This window comes from Microtus pennsylvanicus, chromosome 5 (assembly GCF_037038515.1).
Source record: "Microtus pennsylvanicus isolate mMicPen1 chromosome 5, mMicPen1.hap1, whole genome shotgun sequence".
In the NCBI taxonomy this organism is placed as follows: Eukaryota; Metazoa; Chordata; class Mammalia; order Rodentia; family Cricetidae; genus Microtus; species Microtus pennsylvanicus.
The window spans coordinates 51,087,917-51,115,144 of NC_134583.1; the positions used below are offsets into that span (position 1 = coordinate 51,087,917).

The 27,228-nt window shown below is 38.3% G+C and overlaps 1 protein-coding gene across 4 annotated transcripts in view; it reads right to left on the reverse strand.

Moving 5' to 3' along the window:
- Positions 1 to 27,228, reverse strand: part of Sbf2 (SET binding factor 2) — a 395,017-nt gene that overhangs the window by 37,891 nt on the left and 329,898 nt on the right. The window contains exons 25-30 of one of the 4 annotated variants that reach the window (XM_075971873.1): positions 26,287 to 26,432; positions 23,004 to 23,202; positions 15,709 to 15,905; positions 12,979 to 13,119; positions 5,992 to 6,066; positions 4,630 to 4,814 (exon numbers count right to left, since the gene is read on the reverse strand). In XM_075971873.1, coding sequence (XP_075827988.1) covers positions 4,630 to 4,814; positions 5,992 to 6,066; positions 12,979 to 13,119; positions 15,709 to 15,905; positions 23,004 to 23,202; positions 26,287 to 26,432 — 943 coding nt within the window. Of the gene's footprint in view, positions 1 to 4,629; positions 4,815 to 5,991; positions 6,067 to 12,016; positions 12,113 to 12,257; positions 12,527 to 12,978; positions 13,120 to 15,708; positions 15,906 to 23,003; positions 23,203 to 26,286; positions 26,433 to 27,228 lie in introns of those variants that run through there. The other 3 variants (XM_075971872.1, XM_075971874.1, XM_075971875.1) reach the window with 3 other exon arrangements.

The following is a 27,228-nucleotide window of genomic DNA, read 5'->3' on the forward strand; positions in this document are numbered from 1 at the left end:
GTTGGCCAGAATGGCAAGTCTAATCCTTTCTAGGGGTAGATTACTTAGCTCAAAAATGATGTCATTCTGAGAACTTACAGTATCTAACACCAAATACAGGGCAATTCTAAGGCCATGAACCACGAATGCCTTGGCAGCTCTCTCTCTCTCTCTCTCTCTCTCTCTCTCTCTCTCTCTCTCTCTCTCTCTCTCTCTCTCTCTCTCTCTCTCTTTCAAGACAAGGTTTCTCTGTAGCTTTGGAGCCTGTCCTGGAACTCACTCTTGTAGACCAGGCTGGCCTCAAACTAACAGAAATCCGCCTGCCTCTGCCTTCTGAGAGCTGAGATTAAAAGCATTCATCACCACTGCCTGACCAGGCAGATCTCAAGTTCGAGGCCACCCTGATCTACAGAGTGAGTTCAAGTTTAGCCAGAGCTACACAGAGAAACTCTGTCTCAGGGGAAACAAACAACCAGTGACAAATAAACAACATAGTTAATACAACAGTAAAAACTTTGTTTCCCAAGATGTACACTGTTAACTGAAGGGTAAAATATACTGTTGGAGTTCCAGAACTGAACCAACAAAATTCTGTAGTTATAAACAAATTTCTTATTATGCAAATAAAATAAATTCATTATATTAGTATCAAAAGATAAACATGATCTCATTGCAACTTGGTTACTTTTTAAGTCATTAAGATTTTACTTACAATAAAATGTCTTTTTTGATTTCTAAACTGTCATTTCTTTTCTTGAAACATGTATCACTTATGTTTCTCGAGTACCTTTTCACTTATGTCTTTATTTCACATGGAATTTATTCTGTGAGGTATGGGCTTTGCTTGTGCACATGCATGTAGAGGGTCATACACACACTCACTGATGTAGGATGTCCTTCTATAGGCTGTGAATATGTGAATATGATGAATAAAACTGTTTTGGCCAATGGCCAGCCAGAATAGATCCAGGTTGGAAATCCAAACAAAGATATGGAGAGAAAGAAGGCAGATTCAGGGAGACACCATATAGCTGCTGAGGGAGTAACATGCCAAGGCATCACCGGTAAGCTAGGGCCATGTGGTAATACACAGATTAGCAGAAATGGGTTAATTTAATTGTGAGAGCTAGTCAGTAATATGCCTAAGCCATTGACCAAAGAATTATAATTAATATTAAGCCTCAGAGTGATTATCTTATAAGCAGTTGTGGGACCAGATAGAACACTTTGTAAAAGCTTCCAACTCCCCCCCCCCCCCATTGTATCAAAAGATAGGATCTCATGCATTCCAAGTTGGCCTCAAAACTTACTAGCTGAGGACAGCTCTGAACGTCTAATCCTCCTGCTCTAGTTCCCAAGTATTGGGATTACAGGCATGTGCTACCATACCTGGTTTATGTGGGGCTGGGGGTCAAATCCAGGCTTTGTGCATTCAAGGAAAGCACTCTACCAACTGAGCTTCATCATTAGTCTCATATTTATAATTAAAGAATGATACAGGCATAGGGATGTAATTTCAGTTTGATAATCTGAAGAGACCTCTAAATTCTCATGCCAAAGAATCAATCATTCTTTTAGCCTCTTCTCACTTTCTTTGATATCTACTAGATCATCTCTTTTTTCAAAAAGTAAAGCTGTATTCTGGAAATTGGTTGTATAACAATGTGAATATACCTAGTATTACGCTCTTAAAAATGGTTCAGTGGTTAAGAGCACTGACTGCTCTTCCAGAGGACCCAGGTTCAATTCCCACATGGCTGTTCATAACTGTCTGTAACTCCAGTTCTAGGATACCCCCATACAAACAAAAATTCAGGGAAAACACCAACACACATAAAATAAAAGTAAATTATTAAAAGAAAGTTTAAAAACTGCTGCTTATATATTTGGTTCATTTGATGTTTAATTTTATATTTTACTTGTTGTTAAAGTCCAATTAAAATTTTAAAAAAGGGGGCAGATGCATTAGTGCATATCTTTAATCCCAGCATTGGGGAGACAGGGGCAGATGGAGCTCTGTGAATTCCAGGCCATCCTGGTCTACACTGCGAGTTCCAGGACAGCTAGGGATACATTAATAGAGACCCTGTCTCAACAAACAAAACAATATTTTTTTAAGAAGAGGACTGTAGGAGTGGCTCAGCTGGTAACGTGCTTGCTTGCAGGCATGAGGACCTGGGTTCTGTTCTCTTTCTGCTTCCTTTGTTGGGATACAAAGGTATGTAGTTGCAACAGAAAATCACCAACAACAGCTAGAATCTATAACATATATGAGACTTACTGATAGACACAAGTAAGAAAAAAGAGGAAGGGAAGAAAGAAAGAAAGGAAAGATCCTAAGTGGTCTGTCTTTCTCACTAATTATCCATCCATGATCACGCAGTTCCTCTGAGACCTCATACAGAAAGGGAATACCAGAGGTTGAATATTCAGATAGTCAAACCTGGGGAGGAAGTTCAGGTCATATAAGTGTGCCAAAAACAAGCACTACGCAGGCAACCTTTGCTTGCTGTGGAAAAGAGTTCTATTTTCTAGACACATAATTAAGTGCTGTGTCAGAAGACATGTATGCAAATTTTAAATCTGAGCATTACCTAAAGGTTTCACGGCCTTTACCTTCTAGGCTGTGACTAACTGGTTGCAGCTGTCTAGGTAATGGGAAAGAGTTAGCCATGCCAGCCTGTTACAGCAGAGATGACTCAGTCGTTGGCATTGCAAGGGCCAAACATGTGGGTTCCTGCTGAGAGTAGCTCGCACACAGCCTCTGCTCTATGGTTCAGCCAAAGGTCTGTCTGGATTGCTCAGTGCTAGACTTTGAGGAGATTTCTGAACTAACAGATGCTTCCACTTTATATTTGTTGACAGAAATAACATTATTTTAGCTGAAAAAATTATATTTATTTGCCAGGTGGTGGTGGCATATGCCTTTAATCCCAGCATTTGGGAGGCTGAGGCAAGCAGATATCTGAGTTTAAGGCTAGCCTGATCTACAAAGCAAGTTCTAGGACAGTCAGGGCTGCTACACAGAGAAACCCTGTCTTGGAAAACCAAAACAAACCAAAAAAAAAAAAAATCCCACAAACGTTTATTTATTATTTATTTATTTTTGTGTGTGGAGGTGGGCACATGCCACAGCATCTCTGGAGGTTAGGGTTGTTAGCACACCTGTTCTGCAGGCTCTGAGGATTGAATTTAGGTCATCAGACTTTGTGGTAAGAAGTATCTTTACCCACTGGGATGGCTCAACATTTATTTTTTAAATGCACGACTTGGAAAACATTGAACTTAAAAAATTACTGTTGATTCTGGAAGCAGATACTATTTTTACAATTTATAAAATTTTACATAGCAAAGCCCTTTAGCACAGTAACAGGCTAAAACAGCTGATATTTTGAATTATCTGACCTTAGAACCCGTATCTCTATGTATACAGGTCTGAAAAGTTTGAAAAAAATGTTACGTAATAAACAAGGCCTTATCTTTCCTTGTCTTCGAATGCAGTGCAAATTTCTGTATCAAGAGTTCACAGAATAAAGGCTATTTATTTATAGAGCACAGATGCCTATGAGAACTGAATGAAGACAGTGGAAATACAGTCTAAATAAGCCTTATTTCTCTTTTGTATTTATACTTCCTGATATCTTTTGTTTTAAAAAAGATTATGAATATTCATCCTCATGAATAATAAAATGCACTTCACAGAACCATCCATACATAAATATACATATATAAATACACACATATAAATAGCTAACTAAAAAAATTAAACATTCTTTTGGTCCACATGTTCTTGTGTTTGGTTATACATGTAAATGCATGGTGAACAACATGCACATGCAGGTTTGTGTGGAGGTCAAGAGGTCAAGCTTGGATGTAGCTCCTCAGAAGCTGTCTATTTTTTTCCCTTTCTCTTTTTCCATTTTTCATGTGTGTGTATGAACACAAGTATGCACAAAAAGGTTCAGAGTGATGTCAGGATTCGTGCTCAGTTGCTCTTCTATCTTATTCATCGAGGCAGAGTCTCTCAGTCAAACCAGATCTCCTAATATGGTTAGTCTTGCTAGCCAGTTTGGTCGGGGGATCCTGATTTTGCCTTGACAGGCTGGAATTACAGGCAGGCTGGCATGTCCATCCAGCATTTCCAGTGGGTTTCTGGGGCCTCACTCTGCATGTCAAGCACTTTAACTGCTGAACTATCTTTCCACCCCATCAATCATCTACTTTGTTTTTTATTTTTATTTATTTATTTATTTATAATTTTAATTTTTTGAAACAGAGTCTTTCAATGGGACCTGAGCTTTGCTGGCCAACTAGTGAGCTCCAGAGATCTTCCTGTTTGACCCAGTGCTAACACCATAGGAATGCACGATCATCCCAGTTTTTAATGTGGGTACTGGAAATGGAATTCAAGTCCTTATGCTGCGCAGTAAGAGTGCTTTACTGGTGGAGCTATCTCTCTAACCTTACCTATGTTTTCTTGAGACAAGGTTCTCATACAGTGGAGGCTGGCCTTGAACTCCTGGTCCTCCTCTGTCCACACCATGCCCGGTTCAGAACTAAGCTTTATTTTCCCCTTATGGTAAAGTTAGTTTGTGATAGGGTTTATAAGCTGCCTTTATGGTGCCAAGTGAGAGAAAAAAAAAAGCTTACCCTTAGTTGTGACTTTTCGCCAAATATATAAAGGGCAGCTTGTCGTTTTAAGAGCTGGTTTTGTAGGTAGGTGCTGTTACTGAAGGAGGCTGAGTGATCCTTGCCTGCCAGCCTGGCACCAACATCGATGAAGGATGTTGGAGAGCTGATCAAACGCGTGCTGGAACGAAGACTTGCCCATACGCCTTCACAAAAGTGAGAAAATGGAATGAGAAAATGTGGGGATGACAGTAAGACACATGCTCTGAGCAGTTTTAGTGGGGATGTCAGGTAATCAGTCTAAGCCATGGATCATAATCATTTGCCACTTATTTTTTGCAATATAAACATTATTTGATATAGTAGTTTAAAATCACTTTGTCTTAGATTTAGAAGAATTTAGTAAATCATATCTCATTTCATGCTGACACAAACTTGGTATTTAAAGTAAATATGAGAGCATAAGCAGAGTGTGCGATGCAGGGAGCAGTGGCGGCAGGAGACAAGGAGGGGCCTGAGCACGGGTCTCTGCAGCTCTCAGGCGTCACGGGAGGCCTGCTCTTCTGCTTATTTACTCAGTGGAATAAACTACATCATGAGACAAACCAGAAACTTACTAATGCTGGGTATAGAATGCATATGTGGGTAAGTAAAAAAAATGACCTACTTTTAAACCACTAAACATTCTTTCATAGAGTATTCATAAAAGAAAGAATTTATAAATTTAGTAATGTGCACTACACTTAATTTAGGTGTATTGAAAATATACAGTCAGAAGCAGACATCTTTCAGGAGAACGTCCATACACACTAAACAGACAGAAGAGCCTTACTGTATAAGTAATATAAACCAAGTTTCTATTCATTAGAGATATCAAGGACTTCCTGTGTGAGATGATTCAAATGTTGAGCATCCACAGAGGCATATACTAACTCTCAACTTAACCCTACAGCACCTTTAAGGCTGCAGAGATGGGGTGAGGGCTGGAAGACCTCCCCAAAGTTGGGTTTTCTTGTATAAACCGGAAAAGGCTATTTCAGAATCTTTCCCCAATGATAAAATCAAACCTTGTTTCTAAATCACTAGAAGTTGCCTCAATAATGCTGTTACCTTCTCTCTCTATCAGCATTTCTGGAGCTTAATAGACCAGTTAGAAAGAAAAGGGAAGGTGATTTCTGTTTAAAAGGAAGGTATTTTTCTATGTAATCTGCAAGTTTTCCTTAGGCATCATGGCAAATGGTTTTTAAGTGGAATCACAGGAATTTCATAATACAAATGAAACTAAAGAATATAATTTGACAAACATAAAAAGTTATTTGTAATATTAACTATCATATGAAAGTGATGGTAAAATATGACACACTGGGACACATAATACAATACCTTGATTATGAACTGTTTCCTTAGCTGAAGATTTGGGATTTGACTGAGTGAAACATTTGTCTCTGTACCCATGCACTGGTAGGTAAGGTTAAAGACAGAAGAAATGAAATGTATACAGCAGCAAACATCAGAGCAATCGAGTAAGAGAAGAATGTTTAGTTTTTAAGGTTAAGTTAACATTGGAGGAAAATACAAATACAAGTATTAATTAACAAACAGAAAGCTTCCCAATAACAAAAAAGATGAATTGAGTGTCTACTGGATGAATTCTCAGCACCTGTTTATAAACACTGTAAGCGCAATGAAATGGACAGCACAGCAGAGGGTGCCACTAAAAAATTATACCAAATGGAACAAGCTTTTGAAGACTGTCAGACAGAAATAAGTCTATATAATAAAAGTAGGGAATTTGGGTATATGTGTTAATGTTAGAAGTACACTGGCCCTCACACTGAAGGAGAGTGGCAAAAACGAGGTGTTGTCCCACAGATCTGTTCTCTGAGCAAGGGAACAGTGAAGCTCTAGCAACCATTTGGGATAACTGAGGGCGTGTTCTGCAGTGAGCATTAAGATTGCCACAGCATCTTCCTTTCTCCTGTGCACTCAGAAATTATATTTATATTTCATAAATAAGTTGCAATCAGCAAAAATTCATGATCCTGTGACAATACCTAATACCACCAATACAAATTGTGATGGCTGAAGTAAATGGCTTCTCTTAAAATTCTTATTAGCACCAAAATGATAGGCAACATTTGAGAAAATACTTTTGTAATTTGAGTAATATTTTTACCCGTTAGACAGAAAGAGTTTTGTGACTATGGAAAACTTTACCTGGTAATAACAAAAATGGTGAGTAGTTACATTATTTCCAGAGAAAAAGAACTATTCAAATCAATCAAGGGAAATAACTGTTTTCAGAATTACTAATAACATTATTATCTCTACAATGTAAAAACTGCATAAAACATGATCTCAAATCTAATAACAGGAAAAAAATCATTGGAAATGATGTTCATTCCTATCTCACTCCCTTGGAAGCAAGAAATAATAGGTACTCATGGCCTTAATAGCCAAATGACACCCGAGTAAGGGCTGCTTACTTACGCTGTGCCCAACCTGACTTGAAACTTAATTAATTAATTAAACTTAATTAATCTTGCCTTAATTTCTCAAAGAGGATAAACCTTCAATAGTGGCCTGTGTAACCATGCGACTTGGACCTGTCCAGAAGTGGCTGCGAGGACTGTGCCAGTGAGGGAATGATGTGGCTCATTTGTCTCATGGGACACATTGTTACTTTGTTCAGACCAACTTTCAGAGAGAAGGGAAAGTGATGCTTAAGTTGGATCTGTTGGTGACATAGTTTACTCTCAATGTGACCTTACACCTAGCTCAGTACACAAGACACAGATACAGTCAGTCAATGCTGCACTGAAACGGTTCAACACTAAATAGATTGCTGCTTGCTATGGAAACTTGGCAAAGTTAATTTTAAATAGCTGAAATATCTATTTTTGAAGAAGTTACTTCAAGGTTATACTTTGAAATAAAAAAAATAATGCTATTCACATCTTAAGTGGCTTTTTTTTTTTTGGCTTTGTGAGACAGAGTTTCTCTGTAGCTTTAGAACCTGTCCTGGAACTAGCTCTTGTAGACCGGGCTGTCCTAGAACTCACAGAGGTCCACCTGCCTCTGCCTCCCGAGTGCTGGGATTAAAGGCGTGCGCCACTATTGTCCGGCTCTTAAGCAATTTTTGTGAAAAAAAGATATATCCTCTTTCTTATAATTCATCAACTTGTAGACAAAGTGATCTGAAAACCAGTGATGGCCAATCTCAAGTCCTGCTCACCTGCTCCTTAGAGCAAGAAAAGTATACAATGGATATAAGAAGTAAACCCCAAATTAAGACTGTATGTCAAAGACAGGAATATGAAAACAGAAGAGCAAAAAGGAGGCTAAGAGGAAAACTAGAAAAACAAGAGGTTCTTCTGACACAGGGTGATGAAGGGACTGATAAAGAAGCAGTGCCCAGCCCTCAGGCAGAAATGAGACCTGGACTTGCAGGAGGCCTAAGGAAGCACCTGCAGGCTGTAGGTGTCTAGTTTTGCCCAGTCTGATCCAACTGCGCGTCTGAATGTCAAGATCATGTAAACTTAAAAACTTAACGTCCTATCGTCCATCAATTGTAACTTTACATGGAAGAAATGCACATAAGAGATATATTAGGGTTACACAGAGAAACCCTGTATCAAAAAAAAAGCCAGAGAGAGAGAGAGAGAGAGAGAGAGAGAGAGAGAGAGAGAGAGAAAGAGAAAGAGTGAGAAAGATATATTAAAGCAGCTCTAGGACCATAGAGGAGTAAGTGAATCTCAGTATATAATGGTTAATCACTGGGCCTTTGAAAACTATGGGAGGCTTTGGCAGTAAAGAGATAGAGTGAAAGAATGAGACCTGCTTAAGGGTCAGGAGACAGGCAACTGGTTGAGAGCAAAAAGCTGTAATAAGCATACAAACCGAGTTCACAAAAAATTTATAGCAAGAAATATTTGGGTAAGGGATCAGAAATAATAACTATAACTTCATATATGAAAAAAATGGGTCCTAAACGAGAAAGACAATTTTTAAACCTAAATTTATCTTAGAGGCCACCAGCCAAATATGGGAATAGATAAATGTTCTTGAAGTTTATAAAAATAAAATACAAGAGTGGGGTATTGGGGGACAAATGAAAATATCTAGGTGTCTTCTGGAAGTTGCATTCTACTAAAAATTAAATGAAAAAAATTACTGACTTATATTTCCTGACAATCCCTGAAGGGCTCTAAAATCTGAAACATCTGGATGACGACATGATGGATCAAAAACTTTCTGATTTTGGATTCTGTATTTTTGGGTGAAGGATGCTTAGCACGTTAATTAAAGTCTGTGTAAATATTCCACAATCTAAAACAAACAAACAACAAAATCACTCTAAGATGTCAAATACATCTGGTCCATGGCATCTGAGATAAAAGATATGCAACCTGTATAAACGTTCATCAGAAAGCTGGAGTTGGGCCAGGCAGTGGTGGTACACGCTTTTAATCTCAGCACTCAGGAGGCAGAGACAGGTGGATCTCTGCAAGTTCGAGGTCAGCCTGGTTTACAGAGTGAGATCCAAGACAGGCTCCAAAGCTACGGAGAAACCCTGTCTCAAAATACAGGGGGAGCGGGGGAGGGAGAAAGCTGGGGTTGGGCTATGATTCATCTGTAAAGTTCTTGCTTAGCATATAGGAGGCCTAACTTCAACCCCACAAGTACTATAAGCACACAGAAAGGGTAAGTTGTAACCATTTATAAAAATCTGGCAATACTTCATGACAGGAGAAATCCCAGGATTCTAAAGAAAAATATACTGTCTCTTACTTCAAATTCATTGAAGAAAAAAATGAAAAGAATGAAGTTTGTATCTTAAACTTAAAAAAATCCAGAAAAAAGAAAACTACATGTGACTTGTTATGGGTGCTATGTGTCTGCTCAAAATCAAATACTGAAATCCTGAGCCTGGAATCTCAGAAGTAACTGTATTTGGAAACTATGTGGTACAGACATAATTAGTTAATATAAGGCCATACTGGAATAGACTAGACCTTATGACTGGATCCTTATAAAAAGAAAAAAAAACTTGGGGAAAGATATTGTAGTGGTTTGAAAGAAAATGGCCCCTATAGGGAGCAGAACTATTAGGAAGGTTGTTGTAGTAGGTGTGGCCTTGTTGGAGAAGTGTGACACTGGGGGTGGGCTTTGAGCTCTCATATGCTCAAGGTGCTCTCAGTGTGGCACACAGTTGCTTCCTGTTGATTGTGGATCAAGATGTAGAACTTTCAGCTCTTTCTCCAGCACCATGTTGGCCTGTACACTGTCATGTCCTGCCATGAAGATAATGGACTAAACTTCTCAAATTGTAAGTCCCCCCAATTAAACGTTTTCCTTTATAAGAGTTGTCATGGTCATGGTGCCTCTTCACAGCAATAGAACAGTAACCATCACAGACATAGAGAATGTCACATAAAGATGAAAACAGAGATCTGAGTGATGCCTCCACAAGAAAACAAATGCCATGGATTTCTAAACAACCTCCAGCCTCTAGAAGGCAGTCATCCAACAAGCTTCTTTAAAGCCCTCAGGATGCTGACCTTGATTCTGTATTTCTGGCTGTACCAAAACTGTGGGACTAAAGTTGTTTAAGCCACCATTTATGATATTTGCTCTAGTAGCCCCAGGAAATGAAACACCACAGTCTCAAGGCCTAACAAATTCGCTGGAAACACGACTCCAGAAAGATGGAAGCTCTTGGGAAGAACTGTAATTTCAGAAGGCTTTGATGAGGCATTCAGTGACTACCTGGGCATGTTTATGGTTTTCAAAAAGGAAAAAAGAATCTGAATTTTTTAAAACATAGCTTTTAAGTTGTCTCTGAACCAAATTCTGCAATGGATTATTTACAGAGTATTTATAGTTCTTAGGAGAAAGCATTGAGTCTATTAAGTCATGTCCAAATAACCATAACATACCTGGTGATGCAGATAAATAGTTCTAGATGAAAAAGAATGTCATAGATTTAGAAATAAGGATCAAGAGGATTTCAGGAAGAACACAGCCTGTAAGGGCCACTCTCCTTCATGACTTACATTACTCTGCCTTCGCCTTACTAATGATTTGTTCTTTTTTGTCTTTCTGAGAACAGTAATTGACTCTATAGATGAAAAGGGTCTGTAAAAGCAGTTAATATACCAGTGAATAGAATTAATATCCAAATTATAACACAATTAATAGTCTATATTAGAAAACACTGAGAAGGGTGAAATTTTATAGGTACAACTGATAGCATAGTTATGACCAAAAGCAATTCTCTAGGCCAGTATGTTAAGAAAACAGCACGTGGCAAACAGGTGGCATTACTCTAGCAGGGACCTGCGTCAGGATGGGGCTTTCCCCACAAGGCACTCTGAAGTCGCCAGGACTCCCAGAGTGCTGCATGTGACTCTGCAGAGTCCACACAGTGAAGAGGATTCGTGAGTGGACGACAGCCAGAGAACCTGAGGAAACTCAGAGACAATTACAACAGAGAAAGCAGAACAGCTTTTAAAGCCAAAGATCTCAAGTGCAAGAAATTGGATTTAGTTTCTCACTCCTGATACTTAGTTTGGCCTCAAACTTATTATCCTTCTGTCCCAGCTCTCCGAGTGCTAGGACTGCAGGTGTACACCACTTGAACAAGAGCCGACATGTAAACATTATCTGCTGGTGGAAGTTTAGAAACATGAGAAAGATGTTCCTAACAGAGAGTTGCTTGTATATGCAAAGTACTATTTTTGGGAAGAAAGAAATTGCCGATAGCTGATAATGTCCATGCAGAACCAGGTCATGTGGGTGGCTTGTTTTCAAGGAAAGTCATCCTTGTATGGGAGCAAGAGGAAAAACCTATGATGGTGATTCCACTAAGGAGCAGTAGAACTTTGCTGTCAAGACCCCCAGTTTAGAATTTTCTTTGCAGAGTAAAAGAATCTTGCAGCGACTTGTAGAGACCAGAGTGCAGTGACTATGTCTCTCTCTTCTATCTCTTCATGTCCAGAGAGAGTAAGGGAGAGAAATTTAGATATCGTTTTAGCTTACCCTCCAAGACTAGTAAAATGAAAGGTACTGGAGACACAGCGCAGACAGATAGCTCTTCTAATTTTGTACGTAGTCTTTTTACCCAGTGAACTTAGTGAGTTGTTACCATGTAAGCATAATTATCTCACCTCCTAATTATCTCTAATCCATCAATATATATGATACCATTAATAATTATATTCATTGTTCCATAAGGCATAACATCTTTGTCATCAAACTAGAAGTAAATTTGGTCATTCATTGGAGAAGGGTAATTAAGAACAACTCAGAAACATGATTAGTTGATTTTTAAAACATCTACTATCTAGAAAAATGTTCTCTTCTGTTATGCTTGTATCAGTGCTCATATAAAATTGGTCTTACTAACCTCCTCGAGCAAAGCTATTGGATGGGTTTACATCCAAATGTCCTGGCACTACCTGCTTAAGCACAGTGGACATTCTTGAAGTCCTCCTTTCAGTCCCTAAAGTCAGTCAGAACAAAAAAAAGAACAAAACCATAGTGTTCAGGTTAACATTACTCAAATGACAAAAAGTTATCTTCATGTGTAGCAAGTCTAATTGCTGCCAAACATTGCATTTTTTAAATTCCCAAAAGCTTTATTAGAGATAACACAGCAATGTTATTATTTCATCAGAGATAACACATATTTGAAAGATTATAGAGTTAGGTTTGGCAAGTGCAATCAGAGAATCCAATGATAAATGAAGCAAGGCATGCATGGTGTTACTTTGCAAGAAAAGCCACTTTCTGCTTATGTTGAGGTAATTCAGATAGCTGATAAAGCCAAAGAGACCAGTTTCTCCAGTCACATGCTCCTGTCTAACACATCAGGGTTACCTCTACATGAACCCTTTGGGGTTCCATCACATGATAACTGAAACAGAATATTAGTACAAGTCTTAATGGCTTCATCCACATTTACAGAAAACAAACTCTGCAAAATCATAAAAGGCTAAAGAAATTTTTGGAATTTCAAATTTATATGATAATTTTAATCACTATACACTCAATAATCAGATTTAAATTTATACATTCAACTTCATAATAATATTTTAAGGTTTAGGAATTACTTTATGTTTGATACTTCCTATTGTTTTATTACTACTTTTAAAAGAAAATAATTGAATACACATAGTTACTAAATACTAGACATTAACAGTGGTACTTTGACTTCTAAGTAAGAGAAGCTAAAGTTATGGCCTTGCAGGGTAAAAATTTTGAGGAGTAATATTGAAGTAACTAAAAACATTTATCTAAAGAGATTAATCTCAGAAACAGACACTGTCTTTTTTGAGTAGTTGTCAAGAAAATACTGTCAGATCTTACCTGGGGACAGAGCAAGTGCTGGCCTGACAGTAAGGGTATTGTTGCCTCTGAGTTTCTGATGGACGGTAACTGCAGTCAGTAAGGCTTGCAAGTACTTTTCTTGCTCTATGCTACTGGAAGATTCTAAAGAGGAGGTAGAAACTATAATACAAAAGAAAAATATATAAAATAAAAGTCTGCTAATAAATTAAGCTTAAATATATTTGCTTAAACTTTCTTTATATAACGTCATGCCACCACACCCAAATACAGAAACCAGTTAGATTTAAAGCCTGATCAATTATGTGGCTTGTCTTTTGATGTTGGTTTCACATCTATTTCTCAACTGCTCATCATTCTCCCATAAAGGGCCCAAGACTGGAAAGCCAGCACAGGACTCTGATTCTAAATACACATGTATTGATACAATCAAAATGAAGATTCACAAACAACATCTCCCTGATGATCTCTTCACATCCTGCCCATGCTACTGTGTGGAAGCAGTGAGGATAGAGTAAGTTTCTTTGGCATTCCAGAACAGGTAGAGCTGAGAATGCCCTAACAGGAGTAACAGGTGACATGGGCCTGTGGGGGCTCTGTTGCTGGAAGAGCAGAGGAAGACAGGAGGAATATGGGAGTCACTTCTGCTACATGCCCTGGTCCTTCTAAAAGAGGGGCAGAAAGTAGGCACAAATACAAACAACTGTAAAGCAAATAGTTGGCAGGAATATCAGCCTAGTTTGTGTGAAGCAAAACTGAATCACTGAAATGGGTTCAAGTCCTTTATTTATGTATTTTAATTTCTGATAAAGGCCTCATGTTACAGACTAGCCTTCAAGCCATTATGTTGCTGAGGCTGACCTTGACATACTGATCCTCCTGCCTCCACCTCTCCCAAATGCTGGGATCACAAGTGGGTACTACATAGTTGGCAGGCAGAGGCATCTGAAGAGGTATACTAAAAGGACAGAAAAATCATACATTTTCTTGTACCTTGAACACACAAAAAATAACATTATTTTTATTTGCTCTAAGGCATCAACAAATATAAGGTTCACGTGCCATTTTCAAGTATGACACTATTCTTTCTGATCATATTAATTAGGAGGTACATCCCAATTTGAAAAACACCAAAGCATAAAATAAACAAATGCACTTATTCAGAAATATAAAATACATACTATAATATAACAACAAAATTCCTATCAGATAAATCATAACATGGAGGAATAACTTTCCTATTGAATGTTCAGAAATATGCTTGCCAGTGCTCCCGAACTCACAGCTTTTCTGCAGTTCTATCTGCTTCTGATCTAATATACATACTTTGGCTTGGGAGAGCTCCCCAACACAGAGAGTGATAAAATCAAACTTTCTTTTATTACAACACTGATGAAAATCCAACCCAGGCACAATACAGTACCGCGCAAGATGCCCTTAATCAAGCAAATTATGAGGGGTGTAGATGATCTCAAAAACCACATGGGTCTTCTAGATTTTTGACCCAAAATTTTGGGTTCTAAAGAAAAAAGAATGCTATTCCCCAAATCATACCTAATATTTTAGTGGGTCAAAGTTTAATTGGAAACCATGAAAAAAGTCGCTTAAGACTTGACTACCATGAAAGGAGACAGAGACAGAGACCCAAATTGGAGCACAGGACTGAAATCTCAAGGTCCAAATCAGAAGCAGAAGGAGAGAGAGCACGAGCATGGAACTCAGGACCGCGAGGGGTGCACCCACACACTGAGACAATGGGGATGTTCTATTGGGAACTCACCAAGGCCAGTTGGCCTGGGTCTGGAAAAGCCTGGGATAAAACCGGACTCTCTGAACATAGCGGACAAGGAGGACTACTGAGAACTCAAGAACAATGGCAATGGGTTTCTGATCCTATTGCACACACTGGCTTTGTGGGAGCCTAGGCAGTTTGGATGCTCAACTTACTAGACCTGGATGGAGGTGGGGGTTCCTTGGACTTCCCACAGGACAGGGAACCCTGATTGCTTTTCGGGCTGGGGGGAGACTGAATTGGGGGAGGGGGAGGGAAATGGGAGGCAGTGGCGGGGAAGAGACAGAAATCTTTAATAAATAAATAAATTAAAAAAAAAAAAGACTTGACTACCTTGGTTATGGTACTTACAAATTTTCCTGGGACAAGGAACTATATCACTATTTCCCTAGTTTCCTAAAATATTCTTTGTCTGAGACCACCAAAAGCTTCATTCTGGTTGGGTATACTGCTACCATTTATATATATTCACATGCCATACAAGACAAAATTCATATTTATCTTTGTAGCTGTTAAATGTACCTGGATACTTTTCAGAAACAAAGAGTACAAAGACTGGTACAGTCTAGTTTCCAAGAATAGATATTCTGGCTTGCCAGAACCAAAGACTATTATTTGTCAAAAACCAAGAAAAGAAAAGATCAGATATGGTAAGAAAGATGTTAAAATCAGCGTGGAGTCCCACACGCCTGCACCCATCTTCACTTAAGTGCAGTGTTGCATATTCTGCATGAGACACAGTGAAAAGGGTGTGGTGATGTAGCTGGACCTAGGTTATACTCCCTGTACCTTGGGAAGACTCCTTCTCTCTGGTCTTATTCAGGATGCCCTCAAACTTCAGAGATCAGGTGACCCTGCCTCACTTTCCCAGGGAATTGAGTCCACAGGTCCAGATACTGTGCCTGGAGGAGGCTTAAGAACACTCTTCTGTGAGAGCTGTGCTGTACAGATATGCTTACCAGCTTGAGGGGAGTTCTGTGATTTGAAAAGACCAACAACTCCCTTGCCATGGAATCCCCCAGATCGGAGGAGCAGAGTACCACTTCTTGAGTTCTTCCAGCACACGACGGGTAGGCGGTTGTGTCGATAGCAGCGGGCTACTCTTGGTAAACTGCTGTCTTGTACAGCTTGAGGTATGACTAAAAGGCCAGGATAGCTTCAGGAATGCAGGAGAGAAAGAGTGATTGGGGAAGAGAAGGGTAAGAAATACGGGGAAGGAGATAATAAAAGTACAAACTGCAGTTATCACTGTGAATTTTGAACATGCAGAAACATGTTGATGGACATGTATCATAAAATATGGAAGTTCATTAAACTCAATTTTTTTGAAACAGGGTCTTATCATGTAGCCCTTTTCGGCCTAGAACTTGCTAAACTGACCAATATGGCCTTAATCTCACAGAGATCCATCTGCCCCTGCTTTCCTGAGTACTAGGATTAAAAGTCTGTATTAGGAGAAAAAGCCAAACTGTCAACAACTTACAACAGTGACAACAGAGAACAAAGCCACCTATAGAACGCCTGAGAAGTGGAAGGGTCAAAACCAAATGATTTTTGGAGTGACAACAAAAAGTTCAAATGTAAAACAAGTTTAACTGTTTAATTAGCACTATACAGTGATGTTTATTTGTCTATTAATAGTCAACCCTGGCTGGCCTGGAATTTGATGGAGACTAAGCTGGCTTTGAATTCACAGAAACCCATCTGCCTCTGCCTCCTAAGGGCTGGGGTTAAAAGCATATGCCACCAAGTCTGTGTTATGATTTTTTTAATTAAAAACTTAAAATTAATTTTCAGAGAACTTCTTACAGCATATCTTAATTGTCATGTGTTTATTTTTAAAGACTGGCTCTCAAAGTTCAGGGCAGGACTCTGGGGAAGTAAAGTGTATGAGTACCTAATCTGCAAGTAAAAAAAGAGAGCAATTTGCTTTATTTTAAGAATCACACATATTTTATCTCTTTGACTACTAATCCAGCAACCTTTTGGTGATTTTTTATTATAGGGCAAAATATAGTAAAACAAGGCATAAAATTTACCATGTTATTCATTTTAAGCATATAGATCTCTGGAGCTAAGTACATTAATAAAGCTGTATTTATCACCCCACTCTTCTTCACTCCTCTCAATTCTTGGCCATTGCTTTCCCATCAAACAGGATTTCCTGCTTTCAGGTCACACACACACCTCCTAAGAGAAAATGTGATATTTTGTCTTCCTCCATTACCTTCTCCTGTTCCCTGCTTACCTCCTTCTTCAAAACTCCTTTCCCCTCACAAGTACTTTTACTTTCATGTCATACATATTTAAATATGGATTCTGCATATTAAGAAAGATATACTATTTGTATTTACAAATCTAGTTCATTTTGCTTAGCATGATGTTCACCAGTTCCACCCACTTTCCTACAAATGATATATTTCATTTTTTTTTTTTGGTTTTTCGAGACAGGGTTTCTCTGTGGCTTTGGAGCCTGTCCTGGAACTCCCTTTGTAGACCAGGCTGGTCTCGAACTCACAGAGATCCGCCTGCCTCTGCCTCCCGAGTGCTGGGATTAAAGGCGTGCGCCACCATCGCCCGGCTTATTTCATTTTTTTATAGTTGAGCAAAATTCTGTTGTGTGTACACCACATTCTCTTTACTCATCTGTGATGGGCATCTAGGCTGCTTCCATATTGTGGCTACTGTGAATAATGCTGTGATGGAGGAAGGTCATTGGTTAAGTAATAAAGAAACTGCTTGGCCCCATAGGTTAAAACATAGGTGGGAGGAGTAAACAGAACAGAATGCTGGGAGAAAGAAGCTGAGTCAGGCAGTCGCCATGATTCTCCCATTCCAGACAGACACAGGTTAAGATCTTTCCTGGTAAGCCAGCTCGTGGGCTACACAGATTAATAGAAATGGGTTAGATTGAAATGTAAGAGCTAGCCAATAAGAGGCTGAAACTAATTGGCCAAGCAGTGTTTAAAAGAATACAGTTTCCGTGTAATTATTTCGGGTAAAGCTAGCCGTGCGCGCGCGGCCAGGTGCCAGGGACGCAGCCCGCTGCTCCAATACTACAATGCTGCAATAAACATGGACAGGCAAATGCATCTGTAGTAGGCTGACTTAGATCCAAGTTTACATCCATCAATGGTATAGCTAGATGATATGGAAATTCTATTCTAGTATTCTGATTTCCAGTATCACATCAGTTCATATTCTCACCAGCATTATAAAAGGGTTCCCTCTCTAAAATCCTCACCATCATTGTCCTGTCAATATCCATTCTGACTGGGGATGGAAAGAGAATATTAATGCATTAATTTGCGTTCTTCTGAGGATTAAGGATGGCTAACATTTTTCATATATTTATGGGACACTTATATGTCTTCTTTTGGGATAAGTCTGTTCAAACATTTGCTCATTTACTGAATGGATGACTCTGTGTTTAATTTTTTTCCCATCCAAATAACCACTTTTTAATGAAATGTTTATTAAAATTTCCTGCTATCATTTTAACTTCTTTCCTTATCCCTTTTCTTTTGTTCTTCCTTCTTTTATCTCGAGACATGTTCTCACTGTAGCCCATGCTGTCCATTTCAGCCTTTAGAGTGCTGAAATTATAGGTGTGAACAGGCCTCTGGCTCTTCTTGGCTTTCTTCATGCTAGTCCAGACGTGGAGTGCTATAATTGATCAGCATACACTGTGGGTAACGCTTTTCTTGTCCCAAGAAACCTATTTGTATCTCAAGGTCTTAAAAAATATTCTCCTTTCTTTCTTTCTTTCTTTCTTTCTTTCTTTCTTTCTTTCTTTCTTTCTTTCTTTCTTTCTTTTCTTTCTCTTTTGTTGTTTTTGAGATAGGGTTTCTCTGTGTAGCCCTGGCTGTCCTGGAACTTACTCTATAGACCAGGCTGGCCTCAAACTCAGAGATCTATCTGCTTCTGCTTCCTGAGTGCTGGGATTAAAGGTGTGGGCCACCCCTGCCTTGCTATTCTCCAATTTTCCAGAAGCTTTATTTTAAAAACATCTTATATGTAAGTCTATAAATCAATGGGAATTGAGTTTTTATGTAAAGCTGGAGTCAAGATTATTTTTTCTTATATTTATGTATCTCCAGGACTATTTATTAAAAAACCAAAAACTTCCATCCACAGCTTTTCTCTGAAACCACATGTCCATGTGTGAGGCTGCTCTTATAGTTCTTCTTTGTACCATCAGTCTGCTTATGCTACTCCAAGACTATCTTAACTGCTGTAGGAATTTTTTTTGACAGTACTTCTTTTATTTAAGATTTGTACCATTGGGACTAGAGAGATGGTTTAGAGGACCTGGGTTCAATTCCAGCATCTACACGGCAGCTCACACCTGTCTGTAATTCAAGTTCCAGGGATCCGACACCCTCACACAGACAAACATGCAAGCAAAACACCAATGCATATAAAATAAAATAAATATTTAAAAACTTCATATTATGTTTTAAATAACATGTTTGTGTCTGTGTAGGTATGTGTATATGAGTGTAGGTAACCATGGAAACCACAAGAGGCCATCAGAATCCCTGGTGCTGGAGCTGTAGGAGGTTGTGAACCCCTCCGTAACATGGGCTATGGGAACCAAACTTCGGTCCTCTGCAAGAGCAATATGTGCTCTTAACCGCAGAGTCATCTCTCCATCCCTGATTACTTTGGCTAAATAAAATCTTGATAGCCAGCAGTAAGTCTGAATAGTATTGTTCTATAAGCCTACCTGAACTACTCTTGGTCTTCTGCATTGCTATGTAAACCTTACAATCACCTTTTCAGCCTTTATTATTGGGTTTTTCATTGAGGCTCAATGCAACTTCTGAAGAAAATGCATGTATTAAAATATGGACCATTCTAATTCAAAAACTTGAAATATCTATTTAAACTTTTAATGACCTTAATATTTCTCAATGTTTCATAGTATGGTACTGCACCTCTTCCATGGGATTTACTTCAAAGTAGTGAATATTCCTTAGTGTTACTGTATATACAATTGGCAGCACCTAAATACTGTCATTTAAAAAATTCTCTTTGTAATAATTTGGTTCTGGTTTATATGTAACTAATTACTGCATTGCCAACTTGTACCAGTTACCTTACCAAATTTACTTGCCAATTTTAAAAGTTTATGTGTAGATTCCTTCAGGTTTCCTAATTTTTTTCTAGTCTTTTGCACACCTTAGCATGCTAAGTACAACATTATACAGAAGTGACAGTGGAATTCTTGCTCAGATGCTAGAGAAAAGCTTTCAACACCTTAGCATTAAGTGACTTTTGCTGCCAGAGTGAGACCAGAGTGAGCTATAAAGAATAGCTTCTATTTCCTATTTTTGAGAGTTTTTAATTAAAATAAAAACCATAAATGTATATTGTATCTAAAATGTTTTTCTGTCCATAAGAACTTATTATATACTCTTCATTTTATCAATGGATTTTTTTCTGATAGAATGTCAAGCATCAATGCAGTTCTGCAGCTGTAAAAACTTGGTCTTTATTACTAGTGATGCCTTTTATTTTTAGTATTTTCCTTTTTGTTCCTTAGTAAGTTTTACTTTAATGTCTACTTGGACATTTTTATGGTGACAACAGCTTTCGTTTTCAGTTTCACAAGATGTATTTTCCTAACCTTTTAGTTTCCACCCTTTTGCATTTTTGTACATTAATCACGTCCCGTAACAGCAGCAGAACACTTTTTAAAAGCTCTCCATAATCCCTTTCTTTTAATTGGAGACTTAGTCAATTTATAATTTCTTATTGATATGTGTGAAAGTCTTTGATCTCATTCTTGTATTCTCTGTATTTCTCTTTTCTTTCTTCCCCCTCTCTTTCCTCCTTGACAGGACTGGTTTTCTATTTCCTTCCAATAGTTTGCTTGATATATATTCTTTTACTTTACCATAAATCCTTCTAATAAGAAGTGTTCCAACAATGCTCTATTAAGACAGCAACAGACATGAGAAAGTGGACAGGGAAAGACCATCAGGCCTCAATCCTACATAAAGAACTACTGGTAACTAAGAAATGTTGAGAGTGGAGAAATAGTCTTACCCAGGGAAGAGTCCCTAAAGTGGTTATCCAATACCAAGTGATTAGCCCTGAAATCATATGTGTGTACACACACACACACACACTCACACACACGCATGGCACACACATATTGGCTAGTTTTATGTCAACTTGACACAAGCTAGAGTCATTAGAGGAGGGGTCTCAATTGACAAAATGTGTCCGTAAGCTCAGGCGTAGGCAAGCCTGTAGGGCATTTTCTTAATTAGTGATTGATGGGGGAGGGCCCAGGCCATGGTGGGTGGGGCCACTCCAGGGCAGATGGTCCTTGGTATGTAAGAAAGCAGGTTGAGTAAGCCAGGGGAAGCAAGCCATGAACAGCACCCCTCCATGGCTTTTGCATCAGTTCCTGTCTCGAGGTTCCTGGCCTGCTTGAGTTCCTGTCCTCACTGCTTTTAGTGATGAACTGTGATTGAATAAACCCTTTCCTCCCCAATTTGCTTTGGTCATGGTGTTTCACCACAGCAATAGTAATCCTAGGACAACTAGGTAACTAGGACAACAGCAACATTTATATGGACCGAGACGGTGGTATTTATACAACACACGCACACGCGCACACACACACGTCATCACTTAGAAAGAGAGCAAAGGCGTAGTGATGGATGGGAGGGGTTAGGAGGAAAGGGAAGGGGGAAAATGATGTAATTATATTTTAATTACAAAAAATGCTAACCAGGACAATAGTCATAAGCTTACAATAAAAAAGAAAAGATTTTACTGTTTCTGACAGGTTGGAGTGATAGATGATGAAGTCTGTTCTCTTACTAGCAGACATGACTCTGATACCAAGCTTTTCCTAGCAGGATATCACAGCGACAATTCCACTTGTATTTATTTATGAGGAGGAGTTACTGTGAAGGACAGAAGCCCAGAAAATGACTGTCTATTTAGAGTCCCAATTTTTTAAGTTTTTCATGCAAATATTTTCCTTGGCTATAGTCTCAAACTATAGTCCCAACTTGTTTCCTAAGTTTTACAAAATCATGCAAACCATTTAAAACAATAAACCTATAGTTTTTCAACAAGTAGAGTTGAGACTAACAGCAACATTAAGGCAACTATCATTCATTCATTCATTCATTTATTTATTTACTGAGACAGGGTTTCTATGTGCAACAGCCCTAGCTGTCCTGGAACTAGCTCTTATAGACCAGGCTGGCCTCAGACTCACAGAGATCTGCCTGCCTCTGCCTTCCAAATGCTGGGATTAAAGGTTTGAGCCATCACTGCCCAGCTAAGGCAATTTGCTAAAATACAGACAAGGCTTACAATTTACAAAGTGCTTTGTAGAGCTACTTAATGAAATTTATAAATTCAAGTAAAATCACCTACTGTGTAATCAAAGTATTAAATTTGTGTAAGGTGGAATATAGTTTTAAAGAATATATTTTCATAGATAGTAAAGCATAAAATAAAAAAAACATTTTTAGAAAACAGCAAGAAGTGGCAAGAAACACAGAACAGATGTGCTTATTTACATTCTTTTTTAAAAATTTATTTAACTTTATTTTATGTGCATTGGCATCAGATCTCCTGGAACTGGAGTTACAGACAGGTAAGAACTGCCATATGAATGCTGGGAGTTGAACTTGGGTACCCTGGAAGAGCAGCCAATGCTCTCAACCACTGGGCCATCTCTCCAGCCCCCATTATTTACATTCTTTAAGTAGTATCTTAGGAAAACATAAGTAGACAATACAGGAGCGCCCCTATCTATATTTGGGTCAGCAAATCAAAGCTTGTGGCCAAAGTCCATCACATGTGCTCACTCCTTAGTCTACGACTGCTTTGGTGGCAGAGTTTAACCCCTGCAATAAGCGGCCACATGGTCTGCAATCTGGCTCGGGAAAACGTCTGTGGACCTCAGGCCTACAGCAGGTATTCTTCTCTTCCACCCACCTGGGAAAATGCTACTCTTACTTTAGGTCATCCTCACACACATGCCCGAAACAGCAAATAAGGAAAACACAGAGAGGGAACAAGTGCTGCTACCTTCTGCTGTAGCAGAGGTAGTTTTTAGTCACCTACTTGTTCTGAGGATACAAATGGGATGCCAACTAATATTGCATAAAACTTATCTCTTAAGTCTGGGATCTTGTTTATGAAATACTTTCTTAAAAGTATTCGAATGGATAATAAAGAAAGGTCTCTTTTTGGAGTTCTTTGATTTCACACTTACCTCCTGCATAGTGAATACAGCCGGTTAGAGGCAGTGATTCGGAAATACTCTGGTTTTGAACGGGAGGAGTTGCCACTTATGGTTCCCAAACCTAAGCGCTGATAATCTCTGAAACACGCTTTTTCCACCAACTGTTCCATTGTGGATTTCTCTGAGGCCTTCAGGGTTGTACTTGTTGGAAGTTCACTATCATCTGAAACTGACAGGCAGAAATAGGTTTTGTCAAAATGATTAGCTCAAAGTAAAGGACTCAAAACAACAGCAATAGCAGCAACAACAACTACTTCTTTTTGGAGACAGGGTCTCACTATATAGCTTGGGTTTACCTGGAACTTGATACATAGACAAGGTGGGTCTGGAATTCACAGAAATCTGCCTGCCTCTGCTTCTCCAATGCAGATTCAAGACATTCAATACCATATGCCTAATTCAAAACTTCCTTTTGAAGAAGGTTTTTATGTTACAGTTACCAGGATTTTATATATCATAAATTAAATCACATAATTTCTACAAGGGATTATAGCTCAATATAGATGAAAATAGTCATGGAAGTCAGGAAATATATTAAGGGTAACAACTAAAAAAAATCAGGGAAGTAATACCATTTAAATAACTTCTAAAAACTAAGTGAGGCATGGTAGTTGCATCTTTTAAAACCCCAGCATTTGAGAAGTAAAGGCAGATTACTAGATGTTCAAGGCCAGTCTGGGCTACTTCGTGTATTCCAGGTCAGCCAGGAACACACCCTAAGACTCTGTCTTTAAAAGAAACAAAACAAAGTAAAAGGAAAACAACTAATTAACATGATTTTAAATTCATTAGCCACATTTTTTTGTTTTGGTCAGGCCTGACTGTTGATACTAAAGTTCAGTAATTTATATACGGGACTCTAAAACAGAAGATAATCTGTTAGTAAAATTTATTTTTAATCACCACATAAACTCATTACCCAACTTTTTGTATTATTTTCATAAGAATACATGCATATTGAAATTTTTAGGTTAACTAAAAGCATAGTAGAATTGGTTTCTGGAAATCCTTTCATTTGAGGATATAATATATACAAAAAACTCTGACACTCTTTGTAATCACAGGTTCAGATTCCTCTATGACTTAAATTTGAAAGAATTTACTCAATAACCAAGTACTTTAGAGAGGATTTTTTTTTATAAAAGGACATTCCTAATTGGTACTGCATGTAGCTACAACAAAAATTCATATTAAAAACTGTCTTAATTTTTTATTTGTTTTTAATATGAAAAAAGTTAAACTTTCAAAGTTCTCAGAAATGTACTCAAGAGTACTAACAGACAAGGACAAGGCACGGTGCTGCGTGGCTTTAAAGCATTCAAGGCAGGCAGATCTCTGCGGGTTCAAGGCCAGCCTTGTCTATATAGTGAGTTCTGGGACAGCTGGAACCACATAGAGAATCTGTCTTAAAAAAAACAGAAGATATGGCTCTCTCCAAAATGAGACAAAAACCAAAACCCCAAACAAAGCAAAAGAGCTAGTTATGGTGGCACATGCCTGTAATCCTACCACTTAGGAAGTGGAGGCAGAAAAAATGTGTATGACGCTAACCTGGACACAGCGCATCTACATGTATTATCAACAACAATTATTCCTAAAAAATGAGACTTGGTGTTTCAGCTTGAAAATTTCACAATAACACATTTAGATGCCATTTTCATGTTGTCTCTTTAGTTTTAGAGAGGAAAGAACATTATATAATTATCATGTGATGCTTTTTATTGTTTGATTTTTGGAGGAAGGTCTCACTCTGGGTCTCAAGCTGGACTTGAATTTATGAGCTGAAGTGATCCCCCTTCTGTGGCTCCTTAGGAGCTGCGACTTCAGCCATGTACCATTATGTCTAGTCATAGACTGTTTTTTTTATTTTTTTTCATGAAATAATTCAAAGTAGGAGATTCAGTAGTTACAGGTAGCAACGTTTTGTATATGACTGTGAGCAGGCCAGAGTTTTTCTACTAAGTGTTCATTTTAGCAATGGAATGACAGATATTTTTTTTGCCCTCAGGGATAAGTGTGTAAGTATTCCTTCTTACAGTGGAGAAGCATACACACATAAAATCTTGTAGGTTCTTTGTTCTAGCAAGCCAGGTGAACATTTTTTGGGCAATGCTCTCACTAAAAATGAGGTTTCTTTTAAAAGGTTGCTATGGGTGCTAGTTGTATAATTACTACTGATGGACTCTAAGTTCTTGAGATACAAAAAGGGACACTATCCTTCCATTACATCGTATTTTATGTATTATATCCATAGCATACTCAATAAATGATCAAAAACTGGAAACAAAATCAGTCAACAAGATATCTTGCTTTTTTCAATCTTTCTCAGCTGAGAAGTATCTTGGTTAACTGTATGTATTTTTAAAATTATTTTTTTAGGTAATTTTTTTAATCACCTTAGAATTTCTTCATCTTAGGTTTCCCTAATTTTCAACTTGGAATTTGTTTTTGTTTTTTTGTTTTTTTGAGACAGGGTTTGTATAATCCTGACTGTCCTGGAACTAGCTCTGTAGTCCAGACTGGCCTCAAACTCATAGAAATCTGCCTGCCTCTGCCTCTCGAGTGTGGGATTACAAGTGTGTGCCACCACCACCCAGATCCTTATTCCCTTATTCTTATTTTATAAGTAGGATTTCCTTCTTTCTCCCTTTAATAAGACCCAGATAAAGATGGATGGTATGTGACTTAGTAAAGGAGCAATATAAGTTAGCAATAATACATCAGCCTGGGGCTGTAGCTCAGTCGCTAGAGTGCTGCATCAAATGCATGCAGCCCTATAAAACAGGCATGATGGCACATACACCTGTAATCCCAGCACCCAAGAGGTGAAGGCAAGAGGATGAGAAATTCATCTTTGGTTACATGGTGAGTTTAAGGCTAGTTTGGAGTACATGAGACCTTGTCTTCATTAAGAAAAAAAAAGTCAACCAAAATCTTATCTAAACAATAGAATATTAGTAAAAATTTATCTTGCCAGTTCTGATAAACTGTTAAGCACTCACGAAGTTTTCAGTTTTTGTACATTGCAGTTTGCTACAACTAAGTCTCTTGTTATTCATTTAAGAATAGCCAGGCATGGGAGCACACACCTAACCCCAGCACTCAGGAGGCAGAGGAAAGCGGATCTCTGTAAATTCAAAGCCAGCCTGGTATAGGTAGCAAGGTCCAAGCCAGTCAAAATTACAGAGTACGACCCCGTTTCAAGAAAAAGAAAGAAAAAAAAATGAATTATGGAAAATGAGTTCTTACATACCAGAAATGTCATCTTCTTCATTCCACCCAGGACGATTTACTCTCTCTTCCACAATCGTTCCTGTCCTCTTTTTCAATAAATACTGTCTCCCAATTGTCATTTTTCCTGCTTTTTTGGCACCCTTTACAATTGTTTTTGAGAAAGTTCTGGAAGTCATAAAAACAAAGAGAAAATCAATTTAATATAAAAGGCACCACTAATATTTTGACACCTATATTACGCATTTCTTCTCCAGACATACTATGATGCATACTTTTGTTAAGCTTCTTTGTATCACTTTCCATATTGTGGAGGACTACTTTCCTATAAACATTACTACCATCAGGACACTGTTCCAGGCAAAAAGTACAAGAACTTAAAGTGTGACACAAACTACTGATCACTCAAATATCCCTTCTCCCCAGGCTCTCCTATGTAGCTCTGGCTGTCCTGGAACTTGCTATGTAAACTAGGCTTGTCTTGAACTCACAGAGATCCACTTGTCTCTGCTTCATGAGTGCTGTGATTAAAAAGAGTACCACCATGCCCAGCTGATCATTCAGATGTTAAACTCCTTGGTTTAGCTTTTGGACATTCCTAAGCCTATTCCATTATCTATACCACTGCCTCCACCATGGTTCCCATAAACTATATTAGCAAGTCTTCAATCATGCACTGAAAGTCTCCCTTTTCCTTCATTTCAAACTTTCTCTGAGGTCATATGACACCACTTATTAATGGCTGGCAACACTTATTTCTTAAATGTTTTAGATATGTACGCGTGCATGATGCTTTTTCTCTAGCTGTAAACCTGTTCAACCACAGAAAAAGAATAATTTTTCTGTCTTAAGAGGAGAAAATAACTCAGATATTTGAGAATCCTTTTGAAAATAAGTTTTAATTAATGAGAAAATAAGATAAAAATAAGGAGTAAAAAGTGCTAGCAAAATTGCTTAGTGCAAG